The following is a 27045-nucleotide window of genomic DNA, read 5'->3' as shown; positions in this document are numbered from 1 at the left end:
TGTATTGCAATAATTTTATTAACATAAAGCAATGGAATAAATCCCATAACAGGAGTATTGATTTCCTACCATGAATGCTTATTGATACTTCAGTATATGAGTCAAATCATATGCAGAGTTTCACTTCGACCTATCTATAAAACATTGATCTCTCACTGACCCATAGAACAGCCCAGAGCCATGCACCTCTTCGTCCTGGTTCAATGCATGTAAATGCTTCCATGTTCACTTGGACTTCTCCTCACTCAACGACTTCATAATACAGGAGCACATTTTCCGTTCACTCCTTCTGCCCTGTCATTATTTTTTCAATTATATTTTTAAAAAATACTATGATGCCAAAGGTCCTTTGGCAAGGCCCCCTGTGGAGAAATGCTTGAGGGTAGAATGGCAGTCCCAGAATGACTGTGATCAGGACATCCTACAAGGACACACGGGACGCACTCTCCTGGAGAGTCTCGGACCTCATTAAGGAGATCATGATGGCAGGGGTGAGGGGCGACGATAAACACCTTTCAGCAGAAGACTCTCCTGGAGAGATCTGTTGAGACGGTAATTCAGTCTTATACTGAGTGTAATGAAGACGGCACCGGTGAATTGTTCTGCTGAAGAAAACCGTGTCTACAAAGACAGGTGATGTCATCAAATGCTGTTGGAATTCTGTGGTCTGTCGGGGAAAATATAAAGGGGCCATGAAAGCCGAAAAATGTAGCACTATAACAAAGAAGGAAACCATTCTCGAAGAGGAAGCATTTAAACAAAATTTCAAATGGTATCTAATAAATTTCCATGTCAGCTCTTCTAACGTATAAAGTCGTAAATGGCAACAAGTAAATCTTCATGGCAAGTCTCTTAACAAAACCCACAAATAAGATTATAAAAATTGAACAATCATAAATGTCTTCCGTATAAAGTTTTAAGGGAAAGTCTAAGTTCCTACATTATTCTGTTTAATCAAATACATGAAGAATTTTCATTACTGCTAAGGAGCAACTGATACATTTCTAAAATAACTCAGGAAAATAAAATCTCAATCTTGGCGTGCCACAGTAGCGCTCGGTAATCTTCAGTCATCTGCAAACGTCAGCCGACCAGGCCCTTCATTCTTCATCCATCTTCTGTATCGCTTCCATCTCGGGTCATTTGCCAATTTTTTCTTCAGTTCCTCCTCTTGTTCCTGCTTGTAGACCTGTCAGTAAAGATAACACCAACGACTTTACAACCCAAAAAGAAACATTATGCCATTAGTTTTATGGTGTAGATTTTAAAAACCTAATTTTAGGTAAAGTTTTCTATTAATATATTGATTTGTCTTCGAAAGACTGTTCACTGGAAAAAGCTAAACAAGCAAGCATTCTGGCATTCAGTTTTAAAAAACCCAACTTGTACAGTAACTAGTCATGTGTTGGTATTGGTTCCCTATATACTAGGGATATAGTCCCTTCCTCACTGAATTCATATAAAACGCTCCCTTTTCAACAACTAGTCCATTATTAAAGAATCAACACTTTTTTAAAAAGCACGATATTCTATGAATTTCACTGTATTTGTTCATCTTAGCCAAGAAACAAACTGGCCTTCCATATGTGTCTCTAAAGCAAATTTTTATCTACTTTCATCTCCAGAGATAATTGTTTTTAAAAATATTTTTATTAACGTTTTTGAAGTTTAAATAAATCATACAAGAACAAAGAACATTCTCATACCTCTAACTTTTAGCAGATGTCAATTAAATTTACACAGAAAAGTTTTATAGCCAATTTTACAATTTACAGCCACATGAAATTTTAAAAAGAAACGATTTCCAAGTACTAGGAAGCCATGAGCAGAGTCACGTCCTACTGACATTCGAACGCAGGCGCGTCTGTGGCTGGGGCTGCTCAGCCTCCTTGAAGAGACAAGCGTCCGGCTCGCCGGGCTGTCAGCATGCTGCTCTCCTTTGCCCAGTGATGCTGACAAGATGAACAGATTGAGTTGCCAACGCAGTCCGGCAGCTCCCCAGAAATTAACTTACTCAAACATAATTCTGACTGAAACAGCACGTGGAAGAAGGACTGCCTCTGAAGCTAAACCTTAAACAACTAATAACCATCACATTAATCTTAAGATCTCTCTATGCTTGAACTTTATTTTACTAACCAAGGAGCTCTGCCTAGAGACTACTGGGCCTTCTGGCTGTGGTGGGTAGCTGGGCGTCTCTCAGGACTTTTGTGCTGAGAGCTGAGCAGACAGTCTGTGAAAGCGCCAACATCCGGGCACTGCAGTCAGTCAATTAAACTCACAGTAAAAGAAACGTAACTTCCAAATATATGAGGGTACTTCAAAAAGGTCATGGGAATACTCCCTTCTTTTTATTCCATTTTCCATGAACTTTTTTGAAGCCCCTAAGAGGTTAATTAACAGAAGACTTTGTGTTCCTTTATTTTGAAATGAACAATGCAACAGTTTCTCTAATTCTGCCTGTTCAACAGGTTTTTGAAATTTTCGACGTGGTCGTGTTAGGTGCCAGAGGCAGTTTCGATCCCTCGCGACCCTAGGCCTGCAACGTCCTCACAACTGTCCCTGTGCCTGAGCTCACTGTTGCCGCCACTGGGTCCGTCCATCTCCGTGAGGGCCTGCCTCTCCTTCGCTGCCCCTCTGCGGCACCACACAGGAGGTCCTTCTCCAGGGACTGGTCTCTCCTGACAACATGTCCAGTCTGTGAGATGAAGTTTTGCCATCCTTGCCTCTAAGGAGCACAAAGTCCGTGCTTCTTCCACGACAGCTGTTTGTCCTGTTAGCAGTGCTTTCAATCATCTTCCCCAGCACCACAATCCAAATGCATCAATTCTTCTTTCATCTTCTTTATTCAATGTCCAACTTTCACATGCATACGAGGCGATGGAGAAGACCAGGCTTGGGTCTTGTGCACCTTAGTCCTCAAAGGAACACCCTTGTTTTCCACACTCTGAAGAGGTCTTTCTGCAGCAGTTACCTAATACAACACATCTTCTGATGACTGCTGCTTCCACGAGGGCTGTGGATCCAAGCAAGACAAAATCCTTGACAATTCCAATCTTTGTTCTGTGTATTATGATGTTGCCTATTGGTCCAGTGTGAGGATTTTGGTCCTCTTGACATCGAGTCCTAATCCACACAGAACGGGTAGGATCCTTGATCTTCATCAGTAAGTGCTTCGAGTTCTCCTCACTTTCAGCAAGCGAAAGTGTCATCTTGTGTCAGCTGCATATTGAAGGATGTTAATGAGCCTTCCTCCAATCCTGATGCCACATTCTTCTTCATCCAATCCAGCTCCTCTCATCATTTGCTCAGTGTACAGACTGAACGAGTACGGTGAGAGGATACAGCCCTCTTGCACGCCCCTTTCCTGATTTTAAACCAGGCAGTATGCCTTTGTTCTGTTTGCACAACTGACTCTTGATCCCTAACAAGATCGACGTGGGTACAATGAAGTGTTCAGGAATTCCCATTCTTCTCAAGGTTATCCATAATTCATTATGGCCCACACAGTCAAATGCCTTTGCGTGGTCCATAAAACACAACCAAACATCTTTCTGGTATCCTCTGCTTTCAGTCAAGATCCATCTGACATTAGCAACGATAGCCCTTGTTCGACGTCCTCTTCTGAATCCAGCTTAAATGTCTAGACGTTCCCTGTCAATGGACCGCTACAACCGTTGTTGGAGGATCTTAAGCAAAATTTTACTTGCATGCGCGATCACGGATACTGTTCTATCGTTTGAGCATTCACCTTTCTTTGGAATGGACACAGACACGGATCTCTTCCAGGCAGCTGGCCAAGGAGCTGTCTTCCAAACTTCCTGGCACAGATGGCTAAGTGCTTCCAGTGCTGCGGCAGCTTGCTGAAACAGTTCACGTGGTATTCCAGCAATTCCTGGAGGCTTGTTTTTGGCTCACACATTGCATACAGCTGGACAGTCTTCCTCAGCACACTAGCGCTTGCTCAGACGCTACCTCCTGAGACGGTGGGATGTCGACTGGTCCATCTTCTGGCACCGCGAGGCTGTGATCTTCCTTCTTCCCTGATGCTTCCTGCGTCATTCAACAGTCTGTCCCAGAGACACTTTCAATCTGCAGCTCCAAGCTTAGATTTATTGTTATTGGAGTTCTTCCCGTTTCAGACATGCTGAGCACGTTTTCTCTTTCGGTTTTCTGATTTCTATCACAAGGTAATAATACAACTGGAAGAACACTTAGGGAAAACCAAGTTTTCGTTAGTACATCAACTGAGTTGTGGGAACACCTGGATAGGGCTAGACTCTTAATTTTCTTCAGAAGTAGTCAATTAAGGTACTGTAAAATTCATTCTTTAAAAAGACAATTTAATAGGTTAGTCCACTATCCTACCAGCAAATATAGGCATCTTTTCAATAAAAGGTCATTATTTCTGATAAAACTCTGCAACACCTCAAAACAGCAGATTGATGACTTGGAGGATGAAGTGCTAAGTGACGGTCTTCAAACCCCAAAGGACAAATGCTCCTGAGGCCACTGTTACTGTTTTAGAAATTCAGACCGAGCTTATGGTACAAAAAGAAACGGCCTTTGATGGGGACAAGTGGAGGGAAGAGAAGGGCGGGAGACTGAGAGGCGTCCACCTGGTGAAGAGGAAGATCAGCTATCTGACAAAGGGGGCAGCAAGAAAAGCTCTTGGGAAGGTTATTTAAAGTTCTGGAACACAGAAACAGGGATCTGATATGTACGCCCCCCACCTAATTCACAACAAAGCTGTTTTTTTAGGAAAAGAAGGTCATTGTTTATCTCTTGGAGTTGTGACATGGAAGCACCTGGGGGAGGGGCCCTGTAAGATCCCTCCCTTTGCTGCAGGGAGGAGTCCGTGTCCAGCCCCCGCCGAGGCCACTCACCTCGTAATTCTCCTTTCTCCAGAGCTCCCGTTTCAGGAACGTTTCTTTCTGATGGTCTTCCAGGCTGTCAAACTGAGACTTTGACATCTTCATGAACTTACGTATAATATACAGTCTCTCTTCCTCGCCGTATTCCTCGCCTTTGATGTTAAAGTGATATATCCACCGGCAGTACCAGACCACGTATGCGCCCACGTGTAAAGGAGCCAAGAGAATCTGGAACAGGAGAAGATCTCGGATTTGCGGCTTCTGATAGCCCCCCTTTATATCTATCTTACTCTTTATAATGTTCTTTATGATGTTCTCCTCCTCTTTACGCATTTCTTCTTTGGACTTTTTATTTCTGCCTTTTTCTCTGGCTTTTTTTAGCAGTCCTTGTTGCTTGGCGATTTCTGTAGCTGGGATCCGGTACTTAGGCACAGTGGCTAGGTAGTTGACAGCCTTATTGTAGCTATTCCACCAGCTGAAAAACTGGAACGACAGAGAGAAGTGGGTCATTTAAAGAATCCCTACACTGAAGTAATAGCCCACGCCGATGAACTCCAAACAAGCGCTCCGAGATGGTCCATGAGAACGACAGCTCAGTGCAAAGAACACCCCCGCTCCCTCCCCGAGTGTCCAATGTCCATCAACAGATAATCTATTCAAATATGGCAGTAATTCCAAATACAATGTGGTGCACTATGCATGATGCACAATAATGAAATTCTCACACATACTCGGACATGGATGAACCTTGAAAGCATTCTCAAAATCTCCCACTGCCATTGGGGCGACCCCAGGGCAGAGGAAACGGTCCTGGAGGGCCCGGGGGCTGTACTCTAAGGGAGCAGAAAGCCGGCTTTCTCCCGTCCCACGGTTGGGGGTGTCAAAGTGTGGACCTAGCAGTTAGCGGAACAGAGCATAAGGCACTACGCCCACCACCAGGGCTCCTATTTGAAAACCAAGTAAAATAAGTCAAAAGAAAATATCGTGTGAGCCGACTTATATGAATTATCTAGAACATGGAAATACAGAGACGAAAATTTACTAGGGTTACCAGGAGCTGGAGGAGGGGGAATAGCGAATTGTTACATATGGGACACTAAGTTTCTGTTTAGGGTGACGAGAAACGTTTGGAAATGGATAGTGTTGATGGTTGTACATGATAATTTAAGGTCACAGAATTGTAGCTTAGAAAGTGTTAAAATCAGGGAGAGGGGAAAAAATGAGGAGCTGATACCAAGGGCTCAAGTAGAAAGCAAATGTTTTGAGAATGACGAGGGCAACAAATGTACAAATGTGCTTGACACACAATAGATGGATGTATGGATTGTGATAAGTTGTACGAGCCTCCAATAAAATGATTTTAAAAACATAAACAAAAAAACAGGGAATCCAGAAAAGATAAACCCTCAGGACCAATAAGGGGAGCAGGGATACTAGGAGGGTAAGGGTGGGGGGCGGAACCGATCACAATGATCAACATGTGACCCCCATCTCAGAGGGACGGGCAGCAGAAGGGTGGGTGAAATGGGATGGCAGTCGGTGTAAAGCATGAAAAAAATAATAATTATAGATTGTTAGGGGGGAATGGGGGAAGGGGAGGGGGGAAAGGAGAAGCTGATGCCAGGGGCTCAAGTAGAAAGAAAATGTTTTTTAAAAGATGACCAAAAAAAAGATGATGACAGCGTATGTACAGATGTGTTTGACACAATGGATATATGTATGGATTGTGATGAGGTGTAAGAGCCCCCAATGAAATAAAATTTAAATTAAAAAAAAGAAAAAGATGACATCAGCACATGTGCAAATGTGCTTGACCTGTGGATGTATGCATGCATTGTGATCAGAGCCGTATGAACCCCAAATAAAATAATTTTTTAAAGGAAAAAAAGTGTTAAAACGGTAAATGTTTTGTGATACACACACACACACACACACACACACAGATAGATATACACAAACACACTCACAAAAACGTCAAACTGAACAATGCCCAGGTGTGCTGTAGGTTGGGACATCTCAAGGTGAGTCCAGTAAACCCTGAGCTGCAGCTGAGCCAAAATGCCACTGACTATCCCCAGGTCACAGGGTGGTTGTGTGGATGGCGTGACCACGCCTGTGGTTTCACAGGATTTCCCATCGGCTCTTCCCCAGATCACTACTAAGGAATCTGCCAGGAGACTGGCACCCTGCAGTGCCCTTCCTGGGGGCAAGGCTGGAAGACCCAAATTAGCCCTAGGCCACTGCTCTCTGGGCCCTTCCAGGCTAGCGGAGGGCAGGGCCGTTCAACGTTCAACAAGGAAATAAAGTACAGGTCGCCATCTTTAAGGTTTGGAAAGAAAAGGAGAAGTTGAAAAGTCCTAAACTGAAAGGCCAAGGAGACTGCCCTGATGCGCTGACTTTATGCTGACATCAGAGCTCAGCAATACCTCAGCGGTCAAATTCGGTTTTGTTCCAAAATCGTGTTCAAACATGAAAGTTTGAGAACTGAACCTATTTGTATCCGTTAAGAAATGGGGGGGGGGGGGGAGAGTAGAAAAGCAAATAATTGGTTCTGAGGCCGCAAAGTTACACTTATAAATTCATTTTTCCAGGACTTTAACACAAAGTTTACAGTCCGGGTTGTGGAATACCCTCTAAAAAATCTGAACACAATTCATAAAGTACATTAAATATCCAAACAGGAGAACATAAATAAAACTTAACCTACTTTTCATTAGGTTTTGTTGTTGAAAAATCTATGTTTTTTCACAATGGTATGCTAACACGGGCTTCGATTTAAAATCCCCACGAATATTCCCACTCAACTCCAGAGGAATCCTGTGTTTCAGAAGCTCGTGGCCCGGAAGATCTTTTCCTGCTGGGCATTTCCCAGACAGTCCGGGGTTGCCACCGTGGAGCTCTGGCTGGGGGGCAAAACCCTCAGCAGCCTCCACCTCTTCAGCAGACGCAGCCAAGGACGTGTCGCTGCCTGGGCCCTTGGCCACGCGGTGCGTCTGCCTCACGCGGCCTCCGCTGGCTTCCAGCCCTCCTGCCCTGCACCCGCTCTGCGCCCTAAAGCTTCATGAAATCACTCGGCAGATGCCTCGCCTTTGCACACATCCCTAGCCTGGATGTGCTCTCGCCTTAGACGTGTTTCTGATTTGTCCCGATGAACAGCGACTTTCCCTCCTCTTTGCTGGTCTGAGTTCTTCGCTTCTGGCTCATGAGTTCAGATCTATTGCTACTTTAGTTGCTTTATTCACATTTTTTCTCCAAAAACGTTGATAATGCTGACTTAGCTATGTTGTGGGTAGCTAGCTGCCAAATGGGACAGGCTGGCAACACGATTCCAATCTCCCAACGACTCCTTTCTTTAATGAACTCTAATTAACCAACTTACTGTGGGCGCCTACAGATAATATAAGAATGTACACAGGCTGCCCTCCTCACTCTCAAAACCTTTCCTTCCGACTTGAGGAAAGCTTTGGTGTCAGCTCCTCTTTATTCCCTCCCTCCCTCCCCAACCCCACCACTCTGTGAACCCTTAATAAATCCCATATTATTCGCATTTCTTTTTTCCTATCTTACACCGCCCAATGCGTCCCTTCACCTCCAGTTCTGTTATCCACCCCCCGCCCCAGTGGGGTATGGCGTCCACCAAGGATTTCTGTAACTCCGCGTGGTGCTCGGGTTTCCTCCTAGCGCTCCAGCTGGTCCCGTTAACACTCTCTGCCACCGTGGTGCCAGCGTTTCACACGAAGAGCGCAGTGCTGAATGTTTGAGGCCGCGAACACAAGCACTATGTGTTGGCTGAGCAAGAACGGCGCTGAGGATGCACCGTCACCACCCCTTTGCCTCCGCACTGAGTCACAACACGTGACTCTCTCTAGGCCTGGACAGACCTTTTCCAGTAGGATTTTCGATTGGACTATTGAGCAGTTACAAATACTGAGCAGATTTTTTTCGCATTTTCTGTTCAAGTAATGGAAAGTTTTGAAAGTTTTGAGGTTGGAGCCATTCACAACCGAAGGATCACTGTGCTAGGTAGCCAGCAAGGCAGAGAGTAAGTGAGAAGAGAGCTCTGGGCAGAGGAAACGGTTCGTGCAGCAGAGGAAAGCTCTGCGTAGGCGTGTGCCTGCTTCTCTGGGTACAGAAATACGTCCAGAGGGCTCGAGAAGCGCCCAGGGAGGGGACGCCGTCCTTGAGAACAGCTCAGGAAGAGAGCTCAGGAGTAGCCACATCAAAGAGGACTGGGCAGGCCCTAGTAGAAAGGTCGGGTTTTAGGTACATCTATTTAGCTGTGCTGCGGTCCTGGCTGGACGTCTGCAGCCACCAGCAGCTACGCCTGCAAACAGCTCCCAGTGTGGGAAACCCCCAGGGCGTCACTCTGCGGCAGTGTTGCCTGGATGACCTTGAGGGAGACCTAGAGGCTGCTGGATTAAGTGTGCTGGGGTTGTGGCAGGGAGGTGGGGCGCTAATGACCACGAGTCTGAGAAAGGAGAACGTGTTCTGAACTGAGCGCGGTGGGGACTGCATAGCTCTTTTTAATATGTTTAGACCACTGGGTTGTGTGGTCTGTGAATTAGCTCAATAAAACGGTTCAAGTACATTTCAAAAATCAGTTCAGAAAGCAGGTCAATCACCCAAAGGTCTACAATGGCACAGGAGATGATGCAGTTCAAGGTCACCCAGGCTGTTCTGTGGAAAACACAAAAGGGGGGTGGGGGGCAAGGAAAAAACATCAGGTTGTCCGTTTGTTTGTTTTTTTTGTTTTGGCTACGTGCATATAATGACATCTCCCATCAATTTCCTAGATTGCCCACTGACAAAGCTTCCATTACTACTGAATTCATTGACTAATGAATGCTTGCGAACGCAGGAAATGAATCTTGGTGGGATCTAACATTTTGCAGATGTTACTCTGCGTTCGGTTTTTGTGAGTAGTACCGCACCTGTGCCCGTACAGCCGGATGTAGGCAACAACACGTACCTGGAACACTGAGATGGCACAGACGCTGACCAGGATCACAACTCTGACATCCACTTTCGGGGCTAGCCGCCTGCTGTAGTAGTGGTAGTAGTGGCTGTAGTATTCTTCTGGGTGGTCCAGCATGTAGTCATAATCTTTCCGTGTGTCTTCATCCTGTAAGATATAACACAATGTCCAATCTTCAGAAGACATTTCCTGAAATTGCCGTAATTTAGAATCTGCCAGGATAAAGCTAGGATTTCCTAATCTTAAAATCACTAAGGCGAGTGGAAGAACCTCCCCGAAAAATCCCCATCACTTCGGAGACACACAGTTGTGCCTAGGACTTCAGTTAGATCGAATGCACGAACACACACTTCCCCGGACTCGTGAGTCCTGCCGGCAGTTCGAGAAAAACGAAAGCACCTTGGTGCCGATTACCGTGTTCTCCAGCCAGATCAGCGGCTCTAAGGAGGGTCCTGTGTTCCTACAACTGGAGAGCGGGTTGCTACAGACTCTCAATAACTGCTGATAAAAATATTCATGTCTCGTACATATGTGTTAACAGCCTTGAAAACAAAGTTTTCTGTTTACAGTCATGATAAAAACAGCAAAAATGCAGATGGTGCCCACGATGTGCCTACAGAGAGGAAATAAAACTCATCTCAACAATCAAGTTCACTGCAGTGGAGTGGAAGGAGCCCCGATCAAAATCGAAGCACTTCCACTGAACAGTTTTGTGACCCGCTGCAACATGCTCGGCCGCTCTCAACCTTACTCTCGTTTGTTAATGAACTCGAGATAGTAACGTGTGCCCGGATGATTTTATAAGAATGCTCTGAAATACACTATTGCCCAATCTATACAGACGTAACGCAAACATGTACTACACTTTAACAGTCACCACCAGTTAGAAAACAACGAATGGACGGACCTTCCCTACTTCCATCACCATGGTGAAAGCATCACAGCATCTTCAAATGATGCTCGCCAATAAAACATTTCCTAAACCTGTCTTCAACGCTGAGCAGCTTCTAGGGGGCAATCTTCTATTGCCCAGCATTGGCTAAAGAGTGTATTAAAGTGGGCACGGCTTGCTCTGTATCCTAGACTTGTAGTTCCAATGTTTTCCTCTCCATAGACACGTGAAACAGCTGTTCCTGCCAGGATGCAGTATCCAGCATTCGTAAAACTGCAGATGCGAGCGAAAGGCATTTTAAAATCTAGACCTCGTATTTGGTCACGATAGGGTCAACATGAGTCAGAACTGACTTAAGGGCAGTGAGTTTGGTTTGCTTTGCTTCTTTGCAGACACAGCTCAGGAGTCTCTGTGGGGCTCCTTCTGCGTCTTCTAACATGCAGTTTCTTTGATTAAAAGAAGGAGCTTGCTAATGACAAAATCTCCTGTGAATCCATTAAAATCAGTACATATTTTCGATGAAGAAGTTTTACTTTAACTAAGAGCATTTTCAATGATAGTCATTCATTACGTTTAAATTATCATTATTGTTTTACCTCTGACTGACTCTTCAATCTACCTAATTTCCCCAGAAGTTTCAGGGTCAAAGCTGGCAGTTCCTTGTTCTCGGGGTCAATCATCAATTGTGACTGTTTGGGCCATGATCAGGGATCAAAGGTCGCTCACTTCCTTAGCATTTATTTAACCAGAATCTTCACTTTAGGGTTTATAGCTTTCTCTCCATCATTTAGAAAATTATCTTTAGGCTGAGACATAGAGAACACACTTCAGAAAGAATTCAAGGTTGGCATAAATTGGTCCGAGTTACAAGTTCTAATAGGCCTGAGTAAACATCCGATCTTTAGTAACCTCGAAGGCTTACAATTGACCCAGAAAAGAACACAAGGATCCCAGGAGGTTAGCACAGAAGACAAGACAGAATTACAAGTATCGTCTTTCTTTCTGGGATTCAGTTAGAGCTCGATGGACACATTCGGATTTTAACACCTTATTTCTTTCCCTCCCACACATCTTAGAACTAAGGTAGGCCTGGAGTGCCCACCCTCGCCGTGTCCCCACTGACAGTAAGGTAAACTCTCCCTGCCAGTCAGAGGTACCTCCCACACACTCTTTCTTCCTCCTCTGCCAAGCCAAACATTTAGATAGCAATTTCTAGAACTCCAGCCCTTCCTCTCTAACTGGAGGGCCCAGCCAGTTCTCCTCAGCCTCGTGAGCGCCCCCACACACGACCACGCCAACTGCATTGATCATACCACTTATCACACTGAAACTAACAGGGAGGGGAGGGAAGGGGAGTCATCAATTCCTACACACCCACGGCCTGGCACCGTGCCTGGCATTCACGTGAAGTCACTTCAAAAAGGAAGGAAACTGTCAGAAGTGTGCCTTTTACCACAAGCTTCTATCTCTGCAGCCACCCATGTGCCCAACTCACCAGCAAGGCCAGATAGGTGGTTATGTCACCACAAACCATCAGCTTGGTAGAAATGGATGATTTTATAGTTTATGGAAATATGCTCTCATGTGGCTAAAATAGCTTAAACCTTAAAACAGTTGAATAGCTTACCTTTCAATAAGGTAGTACTTTTTCTTTCAGCAATTTTGTGGATCTTAAGGTCCCAGGGTCAGGAGATTCCAACTTCTTTCCAAACCAAAACCTTTCTACTTGTTTCTTCCTCCTCTCTGTCCTGAGCCTCGGTAAGCAGGGCAAGAGCGCCTGGTTTCTAATCTCTACAGGAGTAAGTGGTGCTTCTGCTGGCGTCCACTCCACTCCCAATCCTCTTGGGCATAGGCAGGAGGGCTGGAACATAACCACCAGTATCTAGATCAAAAGTGAATAAGAGGAAACCCACAGTACTGAATCCTTGCCTCCTCTCAGCAAAACTATCGCCCCACCTCCCCAGAGGCAAAAGTATCTTAGGTTCTTGCCCTTGAAGGAGAAAATGAATTGTTTGATCTTAATAAACAAATTGCAATAATTTGATATTGCAGCCAGTTTTACAGTACAATTTTTATTGCACAGAATGTAGAAACCATTTTAAGATGGTAAAGCCCAGGAATCAAGAAAATATTAAAACCGACTAATACTTTGTTCAGTCTTAAAAGTGTCTATTAACCCTTTTTTCAAAGGAAACACATTTACAAGTCACCCTTAAAAAAAAAAAAACAAACACAAAATTCTGCCTCCTACTAAAAAGGAGGCAATGAGCTGCTCCTAGTTTCTTTGATCGTCCCCGAACTGCCAACCCACTAGTGGCGCCCGTCTCTCCCGGGCTTCTCAGGCTGCACGGCTTGGCACGTTACCTACAGAGCTGGTGAGGCCTCCGTCCGTCGTGTTGGTCCTGCAGCCCCTATTTCTCACACTCTCCTGAACGTCTTCTAACTAGAACTCAATGTCTCAAATCCAACATGCTCAAAAGCCAGGTATGCTCCTCTGTCTTTCAAGTAACAGTATCACCATCATCTGCACAGCCGCCTGAGCTTTTAAAAATCAGTCGTTTTCTACTTGGGAAATAATTACCTACATACTCGAATATAAGCTGACCCAAATATCAGTTAAGGCACCTAATTTTACCACAAAAGCTGCCTTAAAAAGGTGAATAAAAATTGTACGAGCCCCCAATAAAATGATTTTTTTTTAATGTGCTGAAAAGCTCGGCTTATCCACGACTATATAAGGTATGCTGGACATCAGGCCCATGTTGAATACAAAACCTAAACCCAAACTCACTACCATCAAGCTGATTCCAACAGAGCGGCCCTCCTCATAGGACACAGAAAACCCAGGCCTGTTGGTTTCTAAAATTGCACATTCGTAGGAGTAGAAAGCCTCATCTTTCTCCCTTGGAGCAGCTGGTGGCTTTGAACTGACCTGTGGTTCAATAGCCCAACTTGTAATCCAGTACAGAGTAGAAGACAAAAAAGATCATGTCTTGGCCACAAGAACCATCCCACCTGTAGAAGATTACACCAAACAAACAAAAACAAAACACCACAATATAATGTACTACAGAAATAAAATGGCTAACTCTGCCTGGAACCGTTGTCAATGAAATTCAGAGAAGAGAGTACATGAAAACTAGATCTTGAAGCACAAGAAGATGTGGAATTTGGGGGCAGCAAAGAAGCTGGACACAGTGAAGCTGGAGTCCTGGGAAAATGCGGGGAGGAGGGGTACATGTGGCTATCTCTGCAGGTTTGGTTCAGAGCTGTAGGCTTCACATCCAGGCTACTGGGTGTTTGGTCTGTGCTGGTCGAAGAAGAAATGTTTTAAAGTCGTGAACAACAGCATAGAGTAGAGGTATACCGTTGGGAGGAAAGCAGTGTGAAAGTAAAGAACGATGAGGGAGAAAAAGAATTGAGAGCGCAAGTAGAAGAAATAGGATTTGGCGATGAGGCATATAAGAATCAAAGGAGATGTTGAGCATGATGCTCAAGTTTCTACCAAAGGTTGTACCATGATGAGGTAGTTAGTTTATTGTGCCAGCCTGGCCGATAAACACATGTGGGATTAATTGAAGGGCAGAGAGATAAATGGCTCGGTGAGCCTTGCCTTACTTGTCTCTCGCTCTTTGATCATCAGATCATCAGTGTGCGGCTGCCTTGCTTGTTCTGTACCTCAGTTTGCAAGCTACACTACCTGTGGGATGCCTAACCTGTGAACTGTGTCGCTGTAATATGAGGTTCCTTTAAGACCTGCCTCGCCAGAGAATCGGAATGTACATCTCTGGAGCTGGGGACTGACGGTTGGTGACCTGGCTGACAGTTGGTGACCTGCCTTGGTGTTTGCTGCCTGTGCTGGGATAGCCTAGCTCTCTCTACAGAGGCCCACCTGGTGGCCCTCAAGATTTGAAGGACTGCTAGTGTCTCACAACTCTCTCACGGGAGTGAGTCACACAGAGCCATTTGTACTGCTTTATAATTTAACTGTTCATTTCTTGTATTATATATCTATCTATATCTATATATATAACTATCAGCAATCTGGTTTTATCTCTCTAGAGAACCCTGTCTAACACATTTTGGTACCAGGAATGGGGTGTTGAAGTAACATTACTAGTGTTAAGACTAGTCAGGCTGGAGAGGCAATTTAAGAAGCCCATATTTATGGTTTTATTTCTCTAGAAGCACTCCTGGTGGCAACAACTTGCGGGGTTGGGGCAATGTTCTCCAGGAAGCTGTATACGCTCTAAACCAGAGGCCAATATATGGTGCTGTGTCTCCAATAGCCAGAATTCATGGGTCCAGGAACCAAGGGGTGGAAGCTGGAGTGGCACCACTCACTATTACTCCTAGTGATCCCCTTACAGCATTTTTGCTTCCTGTCCCAGCAACCCTGTGTTCCTCAGGCCTGGAGGTCCTGGTCCAGAAGGAAGGTACTCTCCCACCTGAAAACACAGCATGGATTCCACTGAACTGGCAGCTGAGAATGCCCCCTGGCCACTTTGGGCTTCTCTTGCCTTTGGATCAACAGGTCAGGAAGGGTGTCACTAAGTAGTGTGATTGATCCTGACTACCAAGGAGAAATTGGACTGGTGCTACATAATGGAGGTAAAGAAGAATATGTCTGGAATCCAGGAAATCCCATAGGCCGACTCTTAGGGTTACTGTGCCCTGTGATTAAAGTAAATGGTAAATTACAGCAACCCAATCGTGACAGGAATTATAATGACCCAGACCCCTCAGGAATGAAGGTCTGAGTCACCCCGCCAGGCCAAAAACCACAGCCAGCTGAGGTGCTTGCTGAGGGCAAAGGTAATACAGAATGGGTAGTAATAGAAGGTAGTTCTACCTATCAGTTTCAATCACATGATCAATTGTAAAAGCAAGGTTTGTTATTGTCAGTGTATTTTCTTTTTATGTGCTTATTGTATATCTTTCCTTTGTTCAGGTATGATATATCAGATACAATTGGACTCCGTGTTTTCATTTATATGTATGATTGATGATAAGTACAAGTGTGATTTCATCAATGTCCGGAAATTATATAAGGATATATGGCTAAAGAATTGTGTACTGGTGCCAGGTTGGCAAGGGATAGATTGAGATAGTTTATTGTGCCAGCCTGGCCGATAAACACATGTGGGATTAATTGAAGGGCAGAGAGATAAATGGCTCGGTGAGCCTGCCTTTCTTGTCTCTTGCTCTTTGATCATCGGACCAGTGTGCGGCTTGCTTGTTCTGTGCCTCCATTTGTTCTGTGCCACAATTTGTGGGACACCTAACCTGTGGACTGTGTCGCTGTAATTTGAGGTTCCTTTAAGACTTGCCTCGCCAGAGAATTGGAATGTACATCTCTGGAGCTGGGGACTGACGGTTGGTGACCTGGCTGACAGTTGGTGACCTGCCTTGGTGTTTGCTGCCTGTGCTGGGATAGCCTAGCTCTCTCTACAGAGGACCACCTGGTAGCCCTCAAGACTTGAAGGACTGCCAGTCTTACAACTCTCTCACGGGAATGAGTTGTACTGAGCCATTTGTACCGCTTTATAATTTAACTGTTCATTTCTTGTGTTTGATATATATAATTATCATCAATCTGGTTCTATCTCTCTAGAGAACCCTGTCTAACACATATGAGGACCACGCTGTCGTTCACTAAGATTAAAAAGTGCGAGTAGGAAGAAAATGGGGTTGAAGAAGACACAGGGGGAAACAGTGGCAGATGTTGAAACTGGGCGGTGGGACCCATTTCTAATGGAAAGCTAGAGCGCCCAGAGATGATCTATTCACGTAGTGTGTGTTTTTGATGATCTCTGAGTAACCTATTTTACTAGTTAGAGACAAAGCTTGTGGAAAACTAACAGTCATGCAAACAATTCTTGTTCAGACAGGTAACTTGTGACTGCTGTGTGCGGTGGGGTCTCCCACGATTGTGTCCCTCGGGGGACAGAGTCGAACTGCCCACAGGCTTTCCCAGGAAAGGACCGTGCTCACAGCAGCGGGCGCATCGCCAGGGTGAGTTCAAAATGCTGCCATTTCCCATGGCAGTGCCAGGCTTACCCATCGTGCCACCCGGACTCCTCCAAAGAACGTAGACCCTGGACGTCTACAAAGAATAAAATAGGAGTCTTGGTGCTGTTGTCAACACCACTCACCACGATAATTCTGCACAGGCTATTTGGGAACATGAAGCACTCAGTGTCCAGCTAGAACCAGCTCCTTTCTGGCAGATGACGTTTCAGTGCCAGGTAGTTACAGACCCAGAAGGGAACACTCTGGTACGTAACCACCCGGAGAGCAGCGGCGCTCACAGCAGAGACCGCCAGTGCACCACACAGACTGCTGGGCCCTTTGGGGCCCCGGGGAGAACCACCATCAATCATGTCACTCACTTCCACGAAAGTCCGGTAAGTTCTAAAAACTCTTACTAACATTTCAGACAGTCATGACCAATCAGAATTGTAGGAACAGCTGATGGGCCATCCCTTCGTTAACTAGGCTGTTTATCAACATCACAACTGTAACCAAAATTTACATCATTTGGTAGTATTTTTATGAATTCTCAATTATTTGAATGACTCAGTAAAACCTAAATCAAAGTTAGAAAACAAAACCAGCGATACGAATGTCTATTTTACACATACATGTATGTTAAAAAGTGGTCCTTGGTGGAGAAAACACTGACTCACTAGCATACCTCGCCAGCGAACACTTCCCGCTTGGCTCAAGCTTCCTGTTTTGGCTGATGAGTGTTCTCTTTATCAGAACTGTCCCTCATTGGTTCTAGATCCAGTTCAAACAGCACCAATCCGCCAAGAAGAAATCATTGTTCCTTTCAGTACAGCAATAGTTCAGAGGTATCTTTTTATTATGCAACTTAAATAAATAACAAGCGTACAATAAGTATCTATCTCCCCGGCTTTGGTTAGGAGGTGAAAGGCAGGGCCTGTGACCTTTTCACTGTTAGGGACTCCTCCCTCAGCCTTTCTATCAGCACCAGGAGACAGAGCTGAGTGACAGACTACTCTAAGGAGCAGGACAATAAGCACACGCCAGAAGGTTTTCAGCCAAAGATCGCCAGTGTCAAAGGCGAGTCACAAGAATCAGCAGTCTGATGAGAAATCGACACTTCCCTTCCAAGACAAGGTGAAGGAGAAGGCTCTCTCCACACCCTTCCACTTATTAGGCAATGCTCTTGACAGCCATTAGTTCTGAGACCCTTACCACAAGCTTCTCTGTGACCTTGTTTACCATGCCCATGTTTACCATCATAGTTTCTCTATGTGCACCGCCTGTCTATTTCTACCCCATTCCTCTTCGCTCCTGCAGCGTGTACCTGGATATTAAGATGAATGTTCTCACTTAAACCCCCCACAGCATGCTTTCTCCTTAAAGATGGACCAGCGTTAATTTTCCTCTCATGCAAAAATATTTTTTTGTAATACATCCACTCTACTTTATCTGACTCCTCAAAACTACAATTAACTCTGAAGCAGCAACGTAGGCATGTGTCATGTAATGGTCAGAAAGTCAGAAATCAAATCCACTTCTGATTTCGATTCCATCTGAATTTGTCTCCAGAGGAACATCTGTATTTAAAAACCATTTATTATTTGATGTGCTAAGGACATAGTGCAGAAAAACGAAGAACACGGTTGAGTGCGGTGTGTTAAGTGCTACTAGCCACAGAAAAGTACTTCAAACCAAGACCAAGTCTGCTGCCCTTGAGTGGGTCCTCCCCTGGCCTCCGGGGCGGGGAAGGGTTCCACAGTGTTTCTGCGGCTGTCAAGCTTTCCAAAGCAAACCGCCTCCTCCTTTCCCCACAGAGCGGTTGGGGGATTGGAACCACCAACCTTCTTGTTAGCACCCAACTTAACCCACTGCAACACCAGCTCCTTCAAAACACACCCACAGGACAACATTTTTCCACTTCTGTGATCCAATGTTGACGGAGAGAGTAGCTGTCCATTAATGTAACTTCCAAAGTCCACGACTTCCCTGAAACTCAGGAACCAAACACACTAACAGATGACTATGCGAAAGCAGCGTGAGAATGCACGATTGTCAGAAGCTCTCCTGAGACCTAGAACTGTAGCTGCTTGGTGCTGTGAGCCACGCGTGGCTGTGTGAGAGCATCGCCCTGTGGCTTCCGCCTTCCACCGCGACCCTTACTGCTCTGCTTTCCCCGTCCCTCCAAGCACACCTGGGCACGACTAAGCCGGTAAGGAGCACCGATGGGCATCCAAGTCCTCTGCTGGTGTGGTCTGACCCGGAGAACTTGAACCACAGCACTGTAACTTATGTTGTTGGAACCACCATTTTAATCTCTCCCTGAAACGGGCATTTATGGGACCAAGATCTCAGCATCATAAATCCACCAGGTTTGCACGAATGTACTTCCCATTTTGATCGCACACGTATTCTCAGCACTGGGAAGTCAGTAAGTATGATAAGTTTCGTGGCATTCCAATGTAAGATTATGATGGGCCATAGGTTTTAAGATCATTATCCACTAGTAAAATCACATACTAAGAGGCTTGAACCGGACAATAAAGAAAGAAATTGAGGAGGCGATTCAGAAACTGGGGGTGGAGGAAAAAAGGCTCCTGGCTCCAATTCTTTGTGATTAAGTCATCCCAACCTCCAAGAAAGAGCTCTTTTCTGTTAGCTAGTGTTCCAGACGTAAACGACCTACTCATTCTATAAGACTGAAGTCAAGCCCACCCTGTCTCCATGACAGGGAGATTGAGAAGGCTGGACGGCAGCCGCCGGGGACGTAGTCTTCCCAGTCCCCTGGCCGCACTCTTTTCAGGGTCCACAGTGAAGTATACTCTTAAAGGGCTTGCCTGTTCGTCTTCATGGGAAAAGAGAAGTACGACAAAAAGCAAACAGAGGAATTTTTTCCTAACTTTAAAGTTTCCCGTTGGGGTCTCAGCTCCGCAGTTCCTGCCTCGATGCCGATGCGGCAGTACCTGAGCCGCTCAGACGTCTGCACCTCATTTTTATTTCACTCTCTCTTACCTCTCTTCGCTGACCTCCCTGCGGCAGAAAGCCTGGACTTCCTTTCTCTCACAAGTCCTTTTCCACCAGGAGACTGTGACCCATGTGAGACGATGACTCCCCGACACCATCGCAAGAGGATCCTGGAAAGCTAGGCCCTCCAGACCGATGACCCTACTTCATTAGATGTTTGCACTGTCCAAGACTAAAACCGCCGGCAAATTCTTCACAACTCCCATTATAACAAATGAAATCAGACCACCCGATTTGCTTTAACTATGTCTCCCATGGTGAACCACAATCTTATCCACGGCGAGGCAGCGTTCCTGGCTTTTTGCAGACTAGCTAAGGGCCCTGTGCACTTCTTGTCCAAAGAAGACCCCTCAATGAGCTCACACTTCTGTTTAAAAACCAAGGTCCAAAAAAAAAAACAAAAACCAAGGTCCTAGAGGCCCTCACATGGAAGCAGAGTCTATCTTGTGGCATAAACACCATTCAACTGGCCTCAGGCAAATCCCTGGAGAAGGGCATGATGCTCGGTGAAGACAGGAGTCACACAGAGGCTGTCACAATGGGCTCACACCTAACAACTGCCCAGAGGGTATGGGACTGGGCAGTGTTTTGTTCCGTTGGGCACAGGGTCACTATGAATCAGGACCAATTCGGTGGTGCCTATCACCAAACATCTTTATCCGTCAGCTAATTTCTACTCCCTGTCAGCTCTGTAAATACTTTCAGGCAAGAAAGCTGCAGCACACTCCTCCGGCCTCCGGCTCCATCTGCAGGGGTCCGTCTGGAGCTGCCGTGACCTGCTAGCTTTGAACTGTTTCCAGCGTTCCTTGTTCCTAGTGGACAAATTATCTAGCTTTTTATCAGCTGACATATCAGAGGGACATTTTAAGGACAGAAATCTTTAGAGGCAGCCAACCTAACCAAATGGTTGATTATTCTAAGATGCGCATACCTCAATCGTACCATTGTTCCTCTGGCAGACCTGGCCACGGAAAACCTGAACAGGGCTGAGCTCAGTTTCCCAGTCTTCACCCAACAAGCAAGCCTGGTCTCTGTGCCCTTGAGTTTTGTGCCCCATTTTCCTGCCATTACATTCAGACCCTCCAGTGCAATCCCCCTCAGATATTTGCCTATAACTCTCGCCCTCCTTCCAGTGATTTCTCTGGCCTCCTCTCAGCGGATATTGCCTCCCCTTCACCCAGGTTCCTGAGCTCTACCTGATTTCCTCTGAACTGCACGCTCTGTACCTACACTGGTCCAACCTTTAGCTTTGAAATTGTCTTCCTTCTAAAATGGATGGCCCTGGTTCCCTAGTTTCAATCTCGTCCGTTTGTTTCACTCTGAATACTTCTAGATCTTGAATTCCGAATGGTTCGCTCACCAAAGTACTCTTTAGTTTTTCGTGGAAGGTTGTTCCTTTTGCAGATTAGTATTGATTTTCTTTCTGTATTTTTTTTTTTTACAATTCGTAAAGTTTTATTTGCTCATGTTTTGCATTTAAAGTTGTCTTCAATAACACCCTTGGCTTGAGATTCTTTGCAATAGTCCTTAACAACCACACAACTGCAACCAACCACACAACTGCAACCAACCACACAACTGCAACCAACCACACAACTGCAACCAACCACTTTCCGGGGTTTTCCTTTTCTATCAGTTGTGCAGAGGCCTGCCCACTCTCCTAGTTTCTTGTTGTCACCCACCAAAATGAGGTGGATGTGGTGCTCGGCACACAGGGCCTCCACTCACTGGACATCCACAGGTGGATGCAAGCACAAAGATGAGCTTGGCGCATGTCTAAGGCATTGGCAGTTGCGTGACTTCCACGTGCTAGGCCATGGTGGAGGAGGGCGGGCGGTCTTCAGCACCTCTAGTAAAGCAGTGTGAACGTCCATGCCCCTCAGCAGCAGTGCCTTCCCCGGCCATGGTGGGTACAGGTGGGACCCAAACTTGAACACACAGAGCTCCACACAGCTCGGCAGGGACAGGGAAAGAGCTACTGATTTATTCTCAAGCATATGGATTTGGTCTTCTTTGCCCTTTTAATATGTTATCGATTTTGAATTGTTAATATGAATCTTCTGGAATTTTACTTGTTTTTGTCAGCATTCTAATTTTTTCAGTTTATGCTTATGTTTTTTCTGAATTGTTCTAGTTTGTCTGTGCTTTCTTTTTACATCATCTGTAGCTCTCTTGGTCTTCCTCTCAAGCTTTGGAAAATACCTTAAGTATAATTCATGAGAAGTCTTTATCAGGTAGCTCCAATGCTAGTTATTTCGTGAGAAAAGTTTGCCGACTCTATATATATCTATATATAAATATATCATTTTATTGGGAGCTCTTATAGCTCTTATCACAATCCACACATGCGTCCATTGTGTCAAGCACGTTTGTACATATGTCGGCAGGCTCTATATTTTGGTCACTTGTTTGAGTCACTCTATCTTGTGTCTTTGTGTGAAATGAAATGATCTTTTGTCTCCAAGACATTGTGCTGATGTATTTACATTTAATTAATGATTTATATGTTGGTGTGTACTCAGACACTCACCACCTGTCTCCTGGTCAAGGTGCGATACAGAATGGGGTGTGTGTTCTCCTGTAGCACAGGTGAAGGTAGGTTTGGCTTAACTGCTGACCGCTACCTCTCAATGATCGTGTTTACAGGAGTAGAGTAATAACCCGGCCTCGTAGGGCTACGGGAGGTATGGGTGTAGCTGGGCCACATGAGCAGGGTTGTTGGCTCCCATCCAGTAGGACAAGAAAAACAAACAAACAAAAGAAAACAGCCAAAACAGCAGTTTTTTGTATTCTTTGTTGAGCTCTCCCATGCATCTGTGTTAGCCTTTTAAAAAACTTTAAAGTGATCTTTTACAACAGATCTGACCAATGCAATATGTCATCTTATTTTATTTGACTGCTGCTGCTATGGACATTGACTGTGGACCCAAGTAAACTCCAGGCCTTAAAAACCTAAGTATTTTCTCTGTGGTCATGGTGCTGCTTAGTGGTCCAGTTGTGAGCACTTCTGTTTTCTTTGTGTTGAGTTATAGTCCGTCCTGTATCAACTTTCATTTTTACCTTTATGAGTTTCAAATCCTCTTCACCTTCAGCAAGCAAGACGGCGTCATCTGCATATTACAGGTTGCTTATGAGTCTTCCTCTAAACCTGATGCTGTATTATTATTCATACAATCCAGTCTTCTCAGGTTACTTGTTCAGCGTACAGTTTAAATAAGTTTTAAGAATGCGGCCCTGATGCACATCTTTCTTGATACTAAAGCACACAGGATCCCCTTGTTTTAAGGACCATCTCTTGGTCTATACAGTTTCCACATGAGCACAACTTAGTGTTCTAGAATTCCCAATCTTCACAATGTTATCCATGGTATGCTATGATCTATGCAGTTGTACACCTGTGCAGCCAATAAACTACAGGTAGATTATCTCTCTAGTACTCTCTTTAGCTAAGATCCATATGACATCAGTAGCGAGATTCCCCATTGTATATCCTCTTCTGAACTGGCTTCAATTTCTCACATCTGTCCAGGGTCTTTAAATTTTCTTCAGCAAAACTTTACTTGATGTTCAGAAACGTCTGCATTTTGTTGAATCACCTTTTGGGAGTGGGCACGAATACAGATGTGCTCCAGCTGGTACATCGAGTGCGTCTCTTCTAAATTTCCGGGCACAGATGAATGGACTTCGCCAGCTCTGCATGCACTTGTTGAAAACATTTCACTTGGTTTTCTATCAATTGCCGGGGCCTTGTTTTTTACCAGTGCCTTCAGTGCCACGTGGACTTCAGAGGAGCCCGAGAGTTTTGGAACATGTTGAGCAGGACAGAGGCCAGGTCAGCCCAAGGGGCTGAAGGGCCAAGGGTCAGAGTAAGGCCTGCCTGCCAGCATAGCAGAAAACAGGCTGACCTGACCAGGGAATTGTATCCTAAGTCTTTTCCTGATCCTGTGACCTTCAGTAATAAACCCCAAATTGTGGGTCTAGTCTGTGAGTTGTACGTGATCATTGTAATTGTCAACCCAAGCAGAAGGATGGGTGGTATCCGAATTGATAGGTCAGAGAGGAGGTATGTCTGAGCTCCACTTCATATGAATAAGGCTCAAGCTGTTGAAGGCCAGATGCCCCTCGTGTAGGGAGACTCATGGAAACAAGGACTTTAAAGAATGGCCCTGGAAAGAGAAACTTCTGATTCTTAACGACGGCTGTGGTGACTGTCAACTGTAATGGCTGGGGGGAGAAAAGTGAAGGGAGGAGGGGAGGAGGCTAAGCCCCTTCAGACAGAGCACCTTCCACTGCCTAAGGAGGCATGGGGTTGCTTAGGGGCACTATCTACAGAGCTTTGGAACACTTTCCCGGGCAGAGCAGAGGCCAGGCCTGGGGCCAAAGAGAGGCATGCCTGTCAGCATAGTTTAAAATAGACTGTCCTGGTTAAACAACTGTATACTGGGTCTTTCCTAACCCTGAATTGCATGTAACCTGTTACTTCCCGAATAAACTCCCTCACTCTGAGTCTGGCCTGTGAGTTGTGTGTGGCCGCTGTACTGAATTATCAAGCTCGGCGGAGACACCGAGGTCGGTAAAAGGGGAGTTCCCTTCTCCCCCGTCCTGCAGTTTGCGAGGGTCATATTTGCAGACGTTGGGCGGCAGGACCGCGGGTCCATTCAACACGCGCAGGAGGAGGGCGCATGCTGCCCCTTCAAGGCCGGCCACGGGTTCCCAGCCTGGTCAAAGGGCGGCGATAAGAAAGGCAGCGGGTGGGGGGTAGTAGTGCGGGCAGCGCACGGGCGCGGGGACAGAGCCGGGGTCCCCCAGGCTCGCGCTCCGAGCACCAGCGGCAGGGCGCGCGGCGCCACGCGGTGCCCGCAACCGACCCTCCGGGCCCTTCCCTCGCAAGGCTCACCTTGAGGGTCTCGTAGGCCGTGGCCACCAGCAGGAAGGCCTCCTCCGCGCTCTGCAGCGTGCCGCCGGGCCCCTCGAGGCCCGGCTCGGGCCGGTAGCGGTCCGGGTGGTAGCGCAGGGCCAGCTGGCGGTAGGCCCGCTTGATCTCCGCCTTGTCGGCCGCGCGGCTCACCCCCAGCACCTCGTAGCAGTCGCGCACGCCGCAGTAGAGCCCCTCCAGCAAGGCGCCCGCCGCCCTGGCCAGCAGCAGCGGCAGCAGGGCCCACCAGCAGCCGCCCACGGCGTCCGCCTCCCCGCGCCGGGCGAACAGCAGCGCCATCCCGGCCGCCACGGCAGCTCGGCCACCCGAGCGGCCCTCCCGAGCGTGCGGCGCGCCCGCGTCCCCGGCCCGGGCCCCGCGGCATGCCGGCGGGCGGCGCCAACGCGCAGGCGCGAGGGGCGGGGCTGCCGCAACCACGTCCGCGCGGCGGCGCGCGGGGAGGAGCCCGAGAGCCCCACGCGGCCCTCCCGCTGCTTCCTGCTCCCGGCCGCGGCTGCACCTGGGCGCGGGGGGCGCCCACGGATGACGCGCTGGGTGCGAGGCGCTGCAGGGACACGGCGGTGTGGCCCGGCCCGGCCGGAGTGTGCAGAGCGCGGCATCCCGCCGGCCCGGTGCCGACGGAGGGTGGCTCCTACCTAGTCATTCTGTTCGCTGCTGCAAGAAGTCTGTGCCTGGGACTTTTTTTTAATCAAACTTCCCTCTCACGAACCATATGTCGCCTTTGCGAAAGGAAGACAAACGTAAAAGTCCAAGCACTGCCTGCCAGCAGAAGACCTTCGAAGTTCATGGACAGCTGGCTCAGGATGTCTCAGCCTCGGTACTGCAGGCATTTTGGCTCTGATCACTATGAGAAGTGGAGAGAATGTCCTATACGTTGTAAGATGCTTGGCAGCATGCCAGTAGCACTACCAGCCTAGTGGGGACTACCAGATATATATACCACCGTCGAGCACACCGAATGTAGTGAGTCCACTGAAATCCTGTAGAACAGACTAGACCTGCCCCATGGGGTCTCTCAGGCTGGATTTCTTTAAGAAAGCAGACAGCTACATCTTTCTGCTGTGGAGGGGCATGTGGGTTCACACAGTGCACATTTGGGTGAGACCTACATTGAGGCTGTGTTGAAAAATAATAGCTTCACGTTTTGATACTTCTGCTTAATAAAGATTGCTGTAATTTTCTTATTTTACTTACGCGGGTAAGATGGTTAAAGGGCCAATGCAGCAAGAGGACATGCCATAATAAATATGTAAGCACCCAGTGAAAGAGCCCCCACATATATCCCCTTTAACAGGACCGAAAACAGTCAACAATTGTAGTAGGGGACTTTGCCACGCCGCTTCCAGGGAAGGCTAAGCAGCACAACTGGAAAGAAATTCAAAGACACAGAAGACCTAAGCAATGTAATGAACCCAACTGACCTTCTAGACCAACCTTCCTAATCTTGTGACCCTTTAATACAGTCCCTCATGTTGTGGTGACGCCCCAACCATAACATTATTTGCATTGCTACTTCATCAGTGTCATTTTGCTACTGTGATGAAACGGGCGGCCCCTGTGAAAGGGTCGTTTGACCCCCCAAAAGGGTCGTGACCCACAGGTTGAGAACCGTGACTCTAGACCTACACACAGCATTTCACCCAGGGAAATGCAGCCCACATTCTTTTCCAGTGACATAGATCATCCTGTAAAACAGACCATCTGTTAAGCCACAAAGCAAGTCTCAATAAGTTTCCCAAACATCAAAATACAAGGGTAGGTCAAAAAGTGTTGCTATAAAACCACAGGGATCTTTATTAAGCAAAGATATCAAATTATGATGCTATTTTCCCCCCCACAAAGCTTCAATCTAGACTTCTATGCTCCTGAAGGCGGTATTTCTATCTCTCTAACCCTTTCCCCAAAGAGTTCTGAACTCTTCCACTTACATCACATCATAGTGGCAGTTTGGGGATCCTCAAACTACTCAAGCCATGTGCTTTTTCTATGTTCTTTGAGTTTGGGGAGCAAAATAGAAAATTGAAGGAGCAAGATGAGGGCTGTAGGGGGGCTTGGGTAAGGCTTCTGAGATAGTTAAAGTTTATTTTGCCACCTTGGCCAATAAACATACATGGGGTTAATTGAAGGGTGGAGTGATAAATGGTTCAGTCAGCCTTGCCTTTCTAGTTCTTGGGTCTCTTGTTTTCTGATGGTCACACCAGGGTGCAGCTGCCTTAGCCAGTTCCTTGCTTCAGCTGACAAGGCTCACTTCCTGCAAGACATCCCCAAGGTGAAGCCACATGGACCTACCCTGATGCAGCCCTGGGTGCTGGAGCACCCGTGTGGAGACCCCTGC

The 27045-nt window shown here is 46.5% G+C and overlaps 1 protein-coding gene across 1 annotated transcript; it reads right to left on the bottom strand.

Moving 5' to 3' along the window:
• Positions 1-25082, bottom strand: DNAJC25 (DnaJ heat shock protein family (Hsp40) member C25). Its single transcript, XM_075560315.1, has 4 exons — positions 24672-25082; positions 9844-9996; positions 4887-5357; positions 1-1189 (listed from the first exon to the last, which is right to left on the bottom strand). Exons 1-4 carry the CDS (start codon positions 24987-24989, stop codon positions 1067-1069), a joined length of 1065 nt encoding a protein of 354 aa, XP_075416430.1. The 5' UTR covers positions 24990-25082; the 3' UTR covers positions 1-1066.
• Between the last annotated feature and the right edge of the window lie 1963 nt (positions 25083-27045).

This window comes from Tenrec ecaudatus, chromosome 10 (genome assembly GCF_050624435.1).
Source record: "Tenrec ecaudatus isolate mTenEca1 chromosome 10, mTenEca1.hap1, whole genome shotgun sequence".
In the NCBI taxonomy this organism is placed as follows: domain Eukaryota; kingdom Metazoa; phylum Chordata; class Mammalia; order Afrosoricida; family Tenrecidae; genus Tenrec; species Tenrec ecaudatus.
This window is presented reverse-complemented; position numbering and strand designations above follow the sequence as displayed.